Below are 15,295 nucleotides of genomic sequence, written 5' to 3'. Positions count from 1 at the left end.
GTTAATATCACCTTAATTCTCAAAAAAAAGTATTTGGATTTTTTAAAAGATTATTAAGTCAGTTCAAATTAATGGAATTTAACTGAAGACAATCTAGGAAATATGTGTAACAATTTGGTGCAGACAGGCAGATTGATCAGTCACGCTCTGGAGTGTTGTTCCTAAGGTCAGTTTCCTAAGTTTCCTAAGTTGTTCCTGCTTTGTACAGTCTTCTCTTCTGCTGTCAACCCAGAGCATCTAAGTCTATGGCTCACCTGTCTCAGAATTCCATAGGATCTTCTGTTACAAATATTGATTCTTGGGCCCTACACCCCAGACCTCCACATAGCTCCTACTGAAACTCTTTTTTTAAGATAATTTATTCATACTGAATACACTTGACATATAATAAATAGTATATTAGTTTCAGGTGCACAACATAATAATTCAACATTTGCATGTATTGGTATATGATCACCATTTAGCACCATTAAGTCTAGTTAATATTCCTAATCATATATACCCCTGGTAACTCTTAAGCACATTAAGATTTGAGAATGGCTCTAAAAGCTCCAAGCGTTCTGAATTTTAGTTTTTGATTTTTTGTCTGATTTCCCACAGTGGTTCTCGTGGCAGTAGTGATGACTATGCCTGAGGAGGCAACAATGTATGGGCCACTGGTAAATCAAGGACTGTCTATACTCTAAATGTGCTTAAAAAGATCATTCTTTCAATTCCTCAATTCTTTCATATATTATGGATTCTTCCTAAAATATATCGAAATATGTGCAATAAGGGAACCCAACGACACTGAGTAACTTACTGTTTACATCAAGTTGGCAAAAATAGGTAGGTATTACAAAAAAATTAAAAGATTACATATAGCATCTCTCCTTGATTCTTTTTAGTTGCTTGCCTTCTATAGGCCTTAAGAATTTTATAGGATTGGTACTACACTGATTAAGTGCTCTTTTATTTTCAAAATATGTTTCACATAAACTGTAAATTGCCAAACCAACAAAAAACCCAAACAAGGACCCACATAAACTTACTTGCAAAGATATTGATCCACTGTCTTTAGTTTTGCTTAGGAAGCTAGAGATGGATAAATTCAAGTCAATGCTGCTATTATCAGCAGTGGAACCAGTGCCTGAATCAGTATCATTTTCCTTTTGATTCTCGGATTCTGGAAGCAGCATGGTTTCAGTTTTTGATAAAGCACCTATTTCTCCTTTATTTTCTGCATCTTCAGAGTTGATATTAATACTGGGTATTGGAATAGGCTGAGGTTCACTAGGCTGTGAAGAGGGAGTCACCTGAGGTTCTGTTTTAATCGGCATCTCACATGGAATTGCTTTTTGCTCTGTATCTATCTGAGCAGTGGCTTCCTGAGCATCCCGAGTTTCACTTCCTAAACCTTGCTGGTCAGTATGAGTTACCTCACGTATGATCTCTCTTTCTTCAGTGCTACCGGACTCAGTAATTTCCTCACTTTGATTTGTCCCAGATTCCTCATTGGTCTTCACTATGTTCTCTAAACTGTTGATTAATTGTTCCTCATCTCTATCTTCCACAGATTTCTGATCTATCTTATTAGTTTCCACTACGTCTTTAATAGGAACTTCCTCAGTACCACCAGCCTCAGGACCCTCTGTGGGCTTACTTACTAATTTCTGGTCTATTCCAACCATTTCTTTCCCATCATTACTCTGAGCATCCTCAGCATTGTTTTCAACTCCCTTTTGAGCAACATCTCCTTCCTCATTTGTTCCTATCAAATTGCTTGTATTGCTGATCACATCTTCTAGAATTTTGTCATCTTTTCCCAATTTCTCTTGGGTGTCTTCCTTTGTAAGCACAACTTCACTTTCAACTGGCTGAATGTCTGCCTCTTTTTCTCCAGTCTCTTGAGAAACTGAATCCATTGTTTGAATAGCAGTATCTTTAATTTCTTCAGATTTCATAATCTTACTTTCAAATATCTGTTGCTTTTCCTGATCCCTTTCTTCCTCAGGTGTCAGATTCTGTTCAATATCTGTTTTTAAAGTTATCATTATGTTATTCTCTTTTCCTTCACTGACTGAATTAATGTCCACTATTTCTTGGTCTTCTGTGTCAGGCAAATTTTCAAGCTTGGGTCTCTTCTCTTCTCTCCCACTTTCCTCGATTACTGTTGTTCTATTATGAAATTCAGCCATAGCTTCTAAGTGAACATCATTAATATGTTCATTAATACCCTCTGCAGCTTTTTCAGGTTCATCAGTGGCGAGTTTTTCATTAAGAACTTTGCTGTTAAATTTATCTTCAGAAGCATTACGTTCTGTTTTTTCTGAGACAGATTCCAAAATACAAGCATTTTGTGAAAGTTTATCTTCCTCAGAGCTGGCAATACTGAGGTCAGATGAGGCACGCTTACTTGCGGGTATTGGCTAAAAAAGATTGCATACATTCTTAGTGTTAAAACATCACTTCAAGATGGTGACCAAAACAATGTATATTTTGTGTATAGATTAATATAGGATTTAAATAACACATGATTCAATATCTTAATTAAAATTTGATGAAGTTATAAAAATAATTTAAAGAACTGACATATCTTCAAATAAATATGACAACAATGGGTAGCAAAGGGCAAACTTGTTAATCTTCACCCCTAAAATTAAAGGTTTTGTACTGCTACCTATCAATTAATCTTTAGACACAGGTGCAATTACACCTCAAAACCTGACTCTAAATATTACCTAAATAACATTTCCTTTCTAAATACTGACCAAAGAATTTTCTGTTTCCTCATCATCATCTTCCTCTTTGCCATCTTCAACTTCTTCTGTTACTTCAGCCTTTGCCTCTGCAATCAGCTCCCGAATTGGTTTGTTGGAATCAACCGTAACAAAGGGATGCTATTTGATCATTAAGAAGAGCATACTTAATAACAGCTGAAATGCTTGCTTATAAAATTTCAAACACATAATACACGTCATTAAATGGTAAAAATATAAACCCATGGGTAACAGAAATATAAACAACCTCAGATAATGTTACATCTGGGAAAGGAAGGAGGAGAAGGGGACTGAGCAGGAATAGGGCTGCCTGCCAACTATGTACTTTTAAGAATCTGAAGGAAATATGTCAAAAATGGTAACACATATCTGAGTAGTAGGTACATGTACTTCTCTGTATGTTTGAAACTTCATCATCTAAATTTTAAAGCAAGTTTCAAATTGATACATTTTTAGTTCTTAAAAAGTAACAACAATATATATATAAATCCTGGATAAAGCCCCAGTGAAAAAATTACAAAAAGCTTTAGAGTTCTGTTGAAAGTGTCTGCAAGTAAGGGTGCCTGGGTGGCTCAGTTGGTTAAGCATCTGCCTTCAGCTCAGGTCATGATCCCAGGGTCCTGAGATCGAGTCCCGCATCGGGCTCCCTGCTCAGCAGGGGGGCCTGCTTATCCCTCTTCCACTACCCCTCCCCCTGAGCTCAATAAAATCTTAAAGAAAAAAAGGGTCTGCAAATACCTGCTTTTGTGATATGGTTCTAATATTCTTAAGAGTAAGAAGACATTTTATTCATTTTTGTACACTCAGCAGCACTTAATTGTACCTGTCACAGACTAAGACCTTCTCAAGTGGGGGTAATAAAACAATAAGCGCAAGTGTGTTCCAGGGATGTACGTGTTGCACAGAGCAAGGCAATTTTTTCTGCTTTTTTCCCCTGAGATAAATAGATCAATCTAAAATACCAGAATGCAGGAGTTACAAAGTAACTCAATCTAATAGCAACTGCCTCAAGATTTGTCGTTCTGTTTGTCCACCTGTAATATTATATAACAAATTTCTATTTCAGGTATTACAAATAGGTCCTGCTATAAAACAAAATTATCCAATCACTTAAACACCATTAAAAAAAAAACTCAGCAGTGTTTACTGAATATTTATCCTCACTGTAAGAGATATAAAAAAAAAATTAATTAGCTCATGACCCCTGCCCCCAAGGGGCTTTCTTTCTTGTAACTGGAGAGACAAACCGGAAATAACTAATGAAGTGGAAATTACTAACAGAATAAAAGAACACAATTAAATTGAATAAGGAATGACTTATAAGCTAAACGTTTTTTGGTAATGGCAGCACATATGTTTGTAAAGTAAATGTTTACTACTACAATGTATTCTGAGTTTCCACAAGGAAACTCCAGTGAAGAAAGAATACACTGAACGAATCTGAAATTTGTATTCTTCTTAACGAGATCGTAAAACAATTACACGGTCACTGTCATCATACTACTCTTATCTTACTTGCAGTAGCTGAGATGTAGTCCACCTGGAATCCACATTCTTTTCCAAGCATTTTTTTAGAAAGTCCTTAAAATTTGAAGACCTTCAAAATAAAATTTTAACAATGACATTCTATTTTACTTTCTTGTATTAAGATCAAACAAAACTCTGGTAAGTTATGGTTGTGTTTTATTATGTATATAATACTATTCAACATAAGAAAACTAGTCAATGAGAACACTAAGATTTCATAATAATATTAAGATGAATATTAAGATATCATCTATAAACACAAAATTAAATATATGTGTATGTAGAGTAATAGTTTAAGACATTGAGATATAGTCATATATTCACAAGTATGCCAAAAATCAGAGAAACTCTTCTATTAAATTCCACAAATATAAATCAACCACATAAATACCTCTTTCTTACAGTACAGAAAATACTGTACTATATACAGTTGTTTTATGCAGACCTCAAATCACTGATATTTTCAAATTTATGGAAAAAGTTATAAGACTTTGAATGATCCTTAAGTCTTAAGAAAACTACCAAAAATCGGTTTTCTACTCATACAGTCTTTGTACCATGTAACTAAATTTAAATACCCTTGAAAAGCTGGGAGAGTAAAACATCAAGTTTTGCTTCATAAAAGCTTCATTTAGAATATTTTACCATTTTGATGGCTGTGCTAATGTAGGGGGCTCTGATTTTGCTATTTTTAGCAGCACTCGCATTGGATTTAATTCATGATGAGGTGGTTCTATCTCAGCCATTTCTATTAAAGTGATACCCAGGGACCAAACATCAGCTTTGTAGTCATAGGGTCTGTCCTTAGATGTTTCACACATGACTACTTCAGGAGCCATCCTATAAAGACAGAGAAGTGAAAGTTAAGATGTTTAACTTAAGAATAACGATTGTAAGCCACATAAAAGACGGTATAATCAATCATGTGGACAAAATTAATGAGTGATAATAGGTGATAAGAGCTTCTGACCTAATACCATAAATCCATAAAGCTGAATACATACCAATATGGTGTGCCAATAAAGGAATCTCTTCTTTGAATTGTCCTTGTGTTTTTAGCTGATACTCCGAAATCCGCTTGAAATAAGCAATCATACAAAAGTATTAATAGTTTTTTAGCAAAGTTCACTGTACCTAACATAGGGAAAAGCATTTCAAGTCTTTAACAAGGCCACTCTTATTAAAGGGTAAACAAAATAAAAAAGTAACTTCTCTACCATCCTAATTTTGACTACACCCTTTCTACCACAACCCCCCCTCCAAAAAAACTGCCAAAGAAAATATCTTATCATTAATACACTTAATACTACCATCTTTATACATCTTCAGATCATGAATTTTTCCAGAATTGATTAAAAAAAAAAAAAGTAACTTTAAAACAGACCGGTCTACCCACTTCAAAACAAATGCCAACTAGTGATACATCCTATTATAATTAAATTAATAGACATAAACATTTTTTTCTGTAGTGTGAAAAGCAGAAATTACAAAGTAGCCTTTATGACAGCCTATGTCTTGCTAATTTCCTCATAAAATTACAAAGAAAAAAATCAAAAACCATGTTTCCTGATTTAAATTATAGAGAATAGCAACATTATAGCTTTCAGTTGTTAATCTTACCTTTTCAGCTTAGAGAACAATTAATAGCAACATAAATTTGCTCTTGCTAATCACCTCATACCATTTATACATAACTTCTAAAGTTTCATGTTTAACACACCATTATTCTCAAAATGAGTAAATATCAAAAATCCAATATTTGGTGCTCATACCCCAAGAAATGGCACAGAATATATACTCAATAAATGGCAGCTATTAGTAGCTATATCTATAATTTTAATCTTTGTGCTATTTTGCTGGTAGAACTCTGTCGAAAAAAAAAATTAAAAAAAAAAAAAAAAAAAGAACTCTTAAAGCTCATGAAATCTTGACTGTATTCTAATTATTTGTGCCTATTATATGGTGGGGGTTTTTTGGACCACATAATTCTCCCACTTAAAAGACAGGGGTAGCTACCTATTGCCTGTGGAATGAATTTCAAGCTTCCTAATGTGGTGTACAAAGTCCTTTATTACATTAGATATTTCATTAATGTTTTATAATGAAATTCATAAATGAGTAGGCAAATAAAACATATTAAACTTGAAAGATATATTTGTGGAAGAATCACTGTAAATAGATTTATTCTGGACTCTTCACTACTATCCCTCCCCTCCACCCCCAACCTCCTCAACTTATAAGCTTCTCTTGTGTTTTTGGAGGAGGCCTTGAGACCACAATTTAAATTCCTTTCAGAAGAGGTTCTGTACTCAGGTTAAATCAGCTCAGTGCTTATTCTAGTGTTTTCCTAGTTTTAACTTTCTCCCCTCAGAATATGACTGGGGAAGGTCCAGAAACAGGCTTAAACAACTGTCCCTTGTCAACATTCATATCTCTCTAAGCACCCTTATGAACAGATGGTAAACTAAAGATGGACAAAAAGGTGCCTTAATTGCTGTGCAAAGGGGTAAATTAAGGTTGCTATGTGCTTTGTAGTTCTACTTATAATGATGCAGCATGTACATCCTGGTCTGTTAAAATAGCATTTTACACATTAATTTCCATTTGCAACCATATGACCTGATAAAATCATCATAAAAATTTGGTTACTGTAGTGTATTAAATAGTTCTTGAGGACAGTACGGTTCTTTACATCTGTGTACATGTAACAGGGTACCACAGAAACAGAACGTTCTCTATTTACAAATTAATAAAACAAAAATTGCAACTGTTTTAAATGTCAACCAACTCAAGACTATTTTGGAATTCCTAAATCTTCAATAATTTACTTAATTTTAAAGGTATGTACTATTTTACACAAAAGTAGTTCCTATATTTAGGATTCTAAGTACATTTACAGAAAAATGTGCACCAAAATGGATCAAAATGATAATGTATTATTTTTAAATGAGCTGCCAGAGTTTAAAAAATTATATAAAACATAAAAGAGTAACATACATTAGAATTACAAAACCTCAATTATGAGGTGACAGAACTCAAGAAAAATTAGAAAAAAATCATTTGAGAAACAAAGACTAAACTAAGAGAAACGCAAGATCAAATAAACACAACAAATTCACACCCATTACCACTTCACATTCATTAGGATGGCTATCATCAAAAATACAGAAAATGACAAGGGTTGACAAGGATGTGGAGAAACTGGAACGCTTGTGCATTGCTGACGGGAATATAAAATGGTACAACTACTATGGAAAATGGTAGTTCCTCAAAAAATTAAATACAGAATTACCACATGATCCAGCAATTCCATTTCTAAGATACCCAAAAGAATTGAAAGCAGGGAGTCAAACAGGTATTTGTATACCCACGTTCATAGCAGCATTATTCACAAGAGCCAAAAGGTAGAAGATAAAGTGTCCATCAATAGATGAATGGATAAACAAAATGTGGTACACATAAGTAACAGAACATTGTTCAGCCTTTAAAAGGAAACTGACATGCTACAACATGGTTGAACCTCGACGACATTATGCTTATAAAATAAGCCAGTCACAAAAAGAAAAATATTTTATGATTCCACTTACAAGAGGTACCTAGAGTAGTCAAATTCATAGAGACAGAAAGTAGAATGGTAGTTGCCAGGAGCTGGGGGAGGGAGGAATTGGGAGTTAGTGTTTAATGGGTACAGGGTGTCAACTGGGAAAGATGAAAAAAGTTCTAGAGATGGATAGTGGTGATGGTTGCACAATGATGTGAATATACTTACTGCTACAGAACTGTATGCTTAAAAATAGTCAAAACAGTAAACTTTAAGTATATTTCACCACAATTTTTTAAAAATGAAGAAAGATAAAAAAAAGCTGGGAGAAAGTTCTTAAATATTGATGATTGGAAAAGCCAACAAACAAATTTAAAAAGTCCCTGAAAAAGATAGTGCAAGAGAACACAACAAATACTCAAACCTGAAATTCCAGAAAACCTTCCTGGGGAAAAAAAAGGCTTGAATATTATAAGAACATATTCGAGAAAAGTCTAGTCAAATTATTGGTCCTTGAAGAAAAAAAATTCTTTGGCATCTAGGCAAAAAGAGCACATGACTTGAAAGAGAAAGAAAACCAGATTATCATCAGACTTCTCAACAACAATACTTTGTAACAAAAGAAAACAGAGTAACATATTTCAGATACTCAAGGAAAGAAAGAAATGTAAGCCAAGGATTTTCTGTCCAGCAAAACTGACCTTCAAAGTATAAATATGGGTAGAACTGTTACCATTATAGAAGAACTCAGAGAGCCCCTTCAGAAGTTTCTACCAGAGAATAAACTTCAGACAACCAACATGACCAAAGAGATACCAACATAAGGACTCGTGGTAAGCATTAAATATAGAAAAGAGAACCAAAATAAGTGATTATGGGATATTCTAAATCTGTCATCAGTGTCCTTGAGAACGAGGACTCTCAGGCAGATGGAGATACACCTGCACTACAGAAGAGGTTAGGTTAAAACAAAAACAAAAACAAACATCCTGAATTTGATTAGGAAATACATAGGAACTCATGAGAACCTAGCTCTGTCCTCTGGAAAGGCCTAGAATGAAGGCCAATCCAGAAACTGCTAATCACTTCTAATATTCAGGTGTAGTCTTGAAATACCATATCCTACTAAAAGAAGCTAGGGCTTCTTAAGAAATGGCTAATTACAGGCTGGAGGCAGGAAATATATAAGATAAGCCTGAAACACCTCAACCTAACATATAGTAAACAAGGAAGCTATCAAAGGCTACTAATGTCAAAAGGATTAACATACCAACTTGAAGAGGCTCCCATTGATCAAAGATGGTATAATGTGAGCTTTAATAAGGATAAAAATTGTAGATTTCAAATCTATAAAATTAAATTCATGAATTAATAATATTTAAAAAATACTGGTCACCACCTAAGGATAAAAGAGAACCAACTCATGGTCTTTAAAGCTACATAAATAAAAAGAAGGAATCAACCATTTTTCCTGTCTTGTTCATATGAACTATACTCCTGAGCAACCAAATAGTTCAAGGGAAGTGTCATCTTATATAATTATTCCTAATTTAATAATGATAAATAAAAATAATAAAATAATTGGCAAATAATTATATCAAAATTATCAAAAAAATAAATGAAAACAAAGTGATAGAATTCATTTTGCAACTCAAACCAAAGAACAGATCTAGGCATCAAGCATCAACAGCTGCTAACATCAAAAAAAACAAAAACAAAAACAAAAGGCAGACATGTGCCTCCCAATGAAAGGACACAAAGCCACCTATATATAGTCTGGCCAAAGAATCAAATTTGAGACTGTAAGTCCTTTGCATTTATCTGCAAATCTGAAGGAAATACAGAGAGAAATTTACTAAAAATGATCATGAGTATGCAATTAGCAAAATGCAGGTTGAGGGGAACTCTACAGGTCCAACACCCAGGTTTCACAGGTCAGTGCTTCTCAACATTTTATCATCATTCTCCTACGGAGCCTTTTTAGACATTTTTTTTAATCCTCTCTTCCCCCATGAAATTTTAACATCACAGATATACTATCTGTTTGTGTACCTTGGGCCTTTGCAGGATTATTAAACATTATAATATCTAAGATTTTTTTTGCTCCCAAAGAACCAGTTTTGGCCCCCATGAAAACGCATGCCATAAATAAAATGTAAAGAAAAGAAAGAGATGGGGAGGGCTGGCATCCTATAAATTAAGAGATTTAGAAGAAAAATCAGACTTTAAATATGGGCAAGTCTAAACTCTAAAGTCAAGAGATGAACACTGGGTGACAGAACCATAAAGAAACACAAGGGGAAAAAAAACCTCAAGGAAGTGATTACTATAAAGATCAGGATAAAGGTTACCTGTGGAGAAGAGAGGGACAGTGATTAAGATGGGACACACGGAAGAGCCACTAGTCCTATTTCTTGACCCAGGTGGTTAGTTACAAAGCTATCACCTACAAAGCCACAAAATCACTAAGCTACACAATTACTTGTGTGGTTTTCTACATCTGTATTATTTCACAATAAAAAGGTTAAAATTTAGTATATCAAATTATACCTGTCTAGATGTCATGAAAAAAGTGAAACGACTATGATCAATGGAATCACAAGAAGGCCTCTGAATATATTTTGTCCTTTTCATCCTTCCAAATTACACAGATTTAGACTTCATCACCAGATTTTTAAAAAAAAATTCTTATCGTGGGTACACTTAAAGACGACTGTATCTTCCATTTGTATGTGTACATAGGAAATTAATCAGTTTTCCATCTAAAATCTACATCTATTTTCTTCTTATGAAGTTATCATTTATTTCCTCAGTGTAAAACACAAAATTAAAAATTCTAGTCCTTGATACTTATTTTAGGCATCCTTTTCAGGTCTACTTAGCCATGACACCATATTATAAAATGGAGTATAAAACTAAACATGGGAAAAGAAACGCACTAGACATGAGTTTTGGAAATGAAGATAAAACTAAGTTAGCTGTTTTATATATTATCTCATTCTAAATGTATTACAAGTATTAAGTTTACATACAAAAATTTAGGAGTAAAAAGAATTAACCAGTCTTTCTAAAGCTTGTCTTTTTGAAAATGAAATCCATCCTTTCTTACCTTCTTTTTCAAGTGTCTTTATATTAGTTGGCTATACTTAAGAATTCTGGGAGTAAATGAATTATTTATCCAAGGCAGTAGTTAAAAAATTAACGTGGGAGTAATTTCTCCATGTTTTACACATTTGAGTCAAAACAACAGTAAGTCATGTACATACAGGGGAAAATCTCAGCACAAATTCAAATGTTTTATTTAAGGGAAGAAACTTACCCAACTTAATATCTCCATCTAAGGTAAAAAGAATGTTGCCAGCCTTTAGATCTCGGTGGATGATTTTATTATCATGCAAGTAGTTCAAGGCCTCTAGAGTCTGTTTACAAACTACTTGTATTTGGGACTCAGTTAATGGTCTCTCAAGTTCTATAAGGCAAGAGTAAACAAATATGCACTGTTATACAGTGAAAACACATGGGCAAGACGTATACCTTTACCATAAATGTCAAAGATCACACTTAGTGAATTATTTTAGAAGAACTAAATATCCACAAAGATTACTTTCTTCACATATTATATTCAACATTTCATTTTTAAATTTTGTTACAATTATCTAAGAATATAAAAATGTTAATTAGGCTGATTTCTTAATTTACTGAGCTTCACTCAAGATATATAGTCAAGGGGTGTATGTGTATGTGTGTATATATATATATGATTAAATGTTTCAAATCCTTTAACTATAATTTAAGATACAAACATAAAGAACAAAAAGGTGTTTACCAAGCATCACAGCATCCACTGCTCCACCTGCACAAAATTCAATGAGGATCTGCAAGCAAACAAAAGAAGCATGTGTCTAAAATGACATTGAGTTTGAGGATTTTTTCTTCAATTTAGCAAAAAGATAAAGAATGTCTAGGTTACAGAAACAATATTATGCTGGTATCTCCAGGCCATAAAGATTTTCTGTCAAAAGAATTAAGAGTCTTAATGATACACATTTTGAGAAAGCACAAAAAGAACACATTGTAGACATATGTGCATTTTTTAATCACCATTTTTAGTGTCCCTGCTTCTCCAAAATTACTAGATACACAATTTTTATTGAGGACAGTATTATATATCCATTTCATCACTACCAAAAGATTTTATTACATTCATTTTTTTTTTAAAGATTTTATTTATTTACTTGACAGAGATAGAGACAGCCAGCGAGAGAGGGAACACAAGCAGGGGGAGTGGGAGAGGAAAAGCAGGCTCATAGTGGAGGAGCCTGACGTGGGGCTCGATCCCACAACGCCGGGATCACGCCCTGAGCCAAAGGCAGACGCCCAACCGCTGTGCCACCCAGGCGCCCCTATTACATTCATTTTTAATGTAACTACTGTGATGGAAGTGATCAAATCTATTTTTTTAACTTTACTAATAGGAATAAATCCTCAAAATAGAGACTTCTTTTAGTTAAAACACACACACACACACACAACACACAACATACACAAAAGCTTCATATTCTAGCTCAATTATCAATCACATTCTGATGGATGCCTTCCCAGATCTCCCTGGGACAAACACCATGTACCTTTCCATCTTACTCCGATCACAGCTGAAATTTTATATATATAGTTCCTTGAAGTATTATAGATAATTAATTCTACATCTCTCAGTAGCCTGTCCCTCACAGATGTCCAACTTTTCATTTTGCAACAATTTCAAGTAAAGATCTTACCTGTTTACTGTCCAGTTCACTTTTATTATAATCTCTGAGAACATTTTACTAGAGCCCAAACAACTATATTAGAGGACACCACACTGATGATAGCTATAGATAATTATTAAAAATTACTTATCTTGTCAAATTGTATAGTTTCCTGCTTTTTTTCCCTTTGTATATGCTCTATTTTTTACAGGTGCTTGTCAATTACAAATTATTTTCAAATTCATCACATCATTTGAAAAATAATTTGGGGGGCGCCTGGGTGGCCCAGTCGTTAAGCATCTGCCTTCAGTTTAGGGTGTGATCCCAGAGTCCTGGGATCAAGCCCCCACATCAGGCTCCTCCGCTGGGAGTCTGCTTCTTCCTCTCCCACTCCCCCTGCCTGTGTTCCCTCTCTCACTGGCTGTCTCTCTCTCTGTCAAATAAATAAATAAAATATTTAAAAAAATAATAATAATTTGAAAGGTAGATCACTCATCTTAAAGATGAATAAACAGACTCAGATTAACTGACTTATTCAAGCTCCCACCTAGCAGCACCAGGATCAAAACTAATAGGGCTTTCAATTTCCAAGGTATTACTTGTAACTACACTACCTACTCTTCTCTCCTAACACTCCCATCGTAACACTTTCCTTCAAGGAGAAAAACAAAAACTCCCATTTCAGGAAGGCCTCTTGATTAAATTAGTGTCAGTACAGAGCAAATGACTGATCAGTTACTATAATAAATACTTTATTTCTATATGTATTTGTGCCTAATATTTTCTAAAAATGAACAAAATTTATACATTCAGCTTTAGCCACTACATCATGAACCAAAGGGGAGTCTGATAATATAGAAAATAAATATTTAACATTTCCAGTAAGTATTCTATAATTTATTACATGATTTACAAAAAGTTTAGGTAAGAAATTATAAGCAATTTCTAATAAACAAAAGAAATTTCCAAAAAAAATTTAAGTAAATGCCTAAATTTAAATTACAAACAAGAAAGACCATTTAATTTCATAATTGAGGAAATTTACTATTCTTAACCAAGTTTTTCCATTTGGGTCCAATGTCAATCATGAAATACCGTACAACTGGAAATATACATCTGAACATCTGTTGAATCTAAGGATAATTATGTTGTTAATGACCCTCTCATCAGATCAACTCCCATTCAAGTAACGTAAGTAATTAAACAGAAGAGGTAATAGGTTTTCACAACTTATAAACCCCTTTCAGACAATTAACTCATTTTGGTTCTTACAGAACAACAGAAAATAGTTACCCAAAGATTGTTCTCATAATAGAAGGCATCCAGAAGTTTGACTATATTTGGGTGATCACAAGACGCTAATATATCAATCTCAACCATGTAATCTTCAAGTTCTTCTTCAGATTTCGTGTCAATCACCTTTGCAGCAGCTAAAACATTGGTCTCTTTATTCTGGGCCTAAAAATGAAAGCATCACAAGTGTCACACTTATAATGCATACTTGATTTTTTAAATTTTATTTTCCAATTTTTTAAATAAACTTTATTTTTTTAGAGTAGTTTCAGGTTCACAACAAAGCTGAGCAGAAAGTACAGTGTTCTCATATGGTCCCAGCCCCTGCACATGCACCGCCTCTCCCACTATCAACATTCTGTACCATAACAGTACACTTGTTATAACTGATGAACCTACACTGACACATCATCCCTAAAGACCATGGTTTTCATTAGAATTTTCTCTTGGAGTTTACTCTACGGGTTTTGACAAATGTATAACATGTATTTACCATCATATCATACAGAATACTTTCATTGTCCTAGATATTCTCTATGCTCAGACTATTCATCCCTCCCTTTTTCCTAAGCCTCAGCAACCACTGATCTTGTTACTGCATCCATAGTTTAGCTTTTCCAGAATGTCATATAATTGGAATCATACAGTATGTAGCCTTTCCAGATTAGCTTCCTTAACTTAGCAACATGCACTTAAGCTTCCTTCATGTCTTGTCATGGTTTGATAGTTCATTTCTTTTTAGGACTGAATTGTCCATCACATACAGATGTGCCACAGTTTATCCATTCATCTACTGAAGGCATCTTGGTTATTTCCCAGTTTTAGCAATTATGACTAAAGCTGCTATAAACATCCGTGGGCGTGCTTTTGTGTAGATGTAAGATTTCACCTTCTCTGGGTAAATACCAAGGAACACAATTACTAGATCATATGGTAAGAGTATGCTTAGTTTTATAAGAAACTGCCAAACTGTCTTCCAACCAACTGGCTGTGCCATTTTGTATTCCCACCAGCAACGAATGAGAGTTTCTGTTGTTCTATATCTTCACCTGCATTTCCTATTGTCAGTATGAATTTTTTTGTCATTCTAACAGGTGTATAGTGGTATCTTCTTTTTAAATTTGCATTTCCTAATAACATATGATGTCAAGCATCGTTTCATACACTTACTGGCCACCTGTATATCCTCTTTGGTGAGGTGTCTGTCCAGATATTTAGCTCATTTTTTAATGAAACTGTTGATTTTCCAAATGCTGTGTTTTAAGAGTTCTTTACATATTTTGAATAATTATCCTTTATCGGATATGTTTTGGCAGATATTTTCTTCCAATCGGTGGCTTCTCTTCTCATTCTCTTGACATATTTATTTTTAAAAGATAGCCTAAACATATATATATATATATATATATATATATATATATATATAAAAA

General features: G+C 33.9%; 1 protein-coding gene across 2 annotated transcripts in view; it reads right to left on the bottom strand.

The window, feature by feature from the left end:
• Positions 1–15,295, bottom strand: part of SLK (STE20 like kinase) — a 52,678-nt gene that overhangs the window by 23,302 nt on the left and 14,081 nt on the right. For both annotated transcript variants that reach the window (XM_019809542.2, XM_011236395.3), the window contains exons 2-9: positions 13,866–14,030; positions 11,654–11,702; positions 11,147–11,296; positions 5,291–5,363; positions 4,932–5,126; positions 4,275–4,356; positions 2,751–2,879; positions 1,032–2,408 (exon numbers count right to left, since the gene is read on the bottom strand). In XM_019809542.2, the coding sequence (XP_019665101.1) occupies positions 1,032–2,408; positions 2,751–2,879; positions 4,275–4,356; positions 4,932–5,126; positions 5,291–5,363; positions 11,147–11,296; positions 11,654–11,702; positions 13,866–14,030 (2,220 nt within the window). The remainder of the gene's footprint in view (positions 1–1,031; positions 2,409–2,750; positions 2,880–4,274; positions 4,357–4,931; positions 5,127–5,290; positions 5,364–11,146; positions 11,297–11,653; positions 11,703–13,865; positions 14,031–15,295) is intronic.

This window comes from Ailuropoda melanoleuca, chromosome 6 (genome assembly GCF_002007445.2).
Source record: "Ailuropoda melanoleuca isolate Jingjing chromosome 6, ASM200744v2, whole genome shotgun sequence".
NCBI classification, from domain to species: domain Eukaryota; kingdom Metazoa; phylum Chordata; class Mammalia; order Carnivora; family Ursidae; genus Ailuropoda; species Ailuropoda melanoleuca.
Note: the sequence above shows the minus strand (reverse complement) of the source record. Positions and strands in the feature narration are given on the sequence as shown.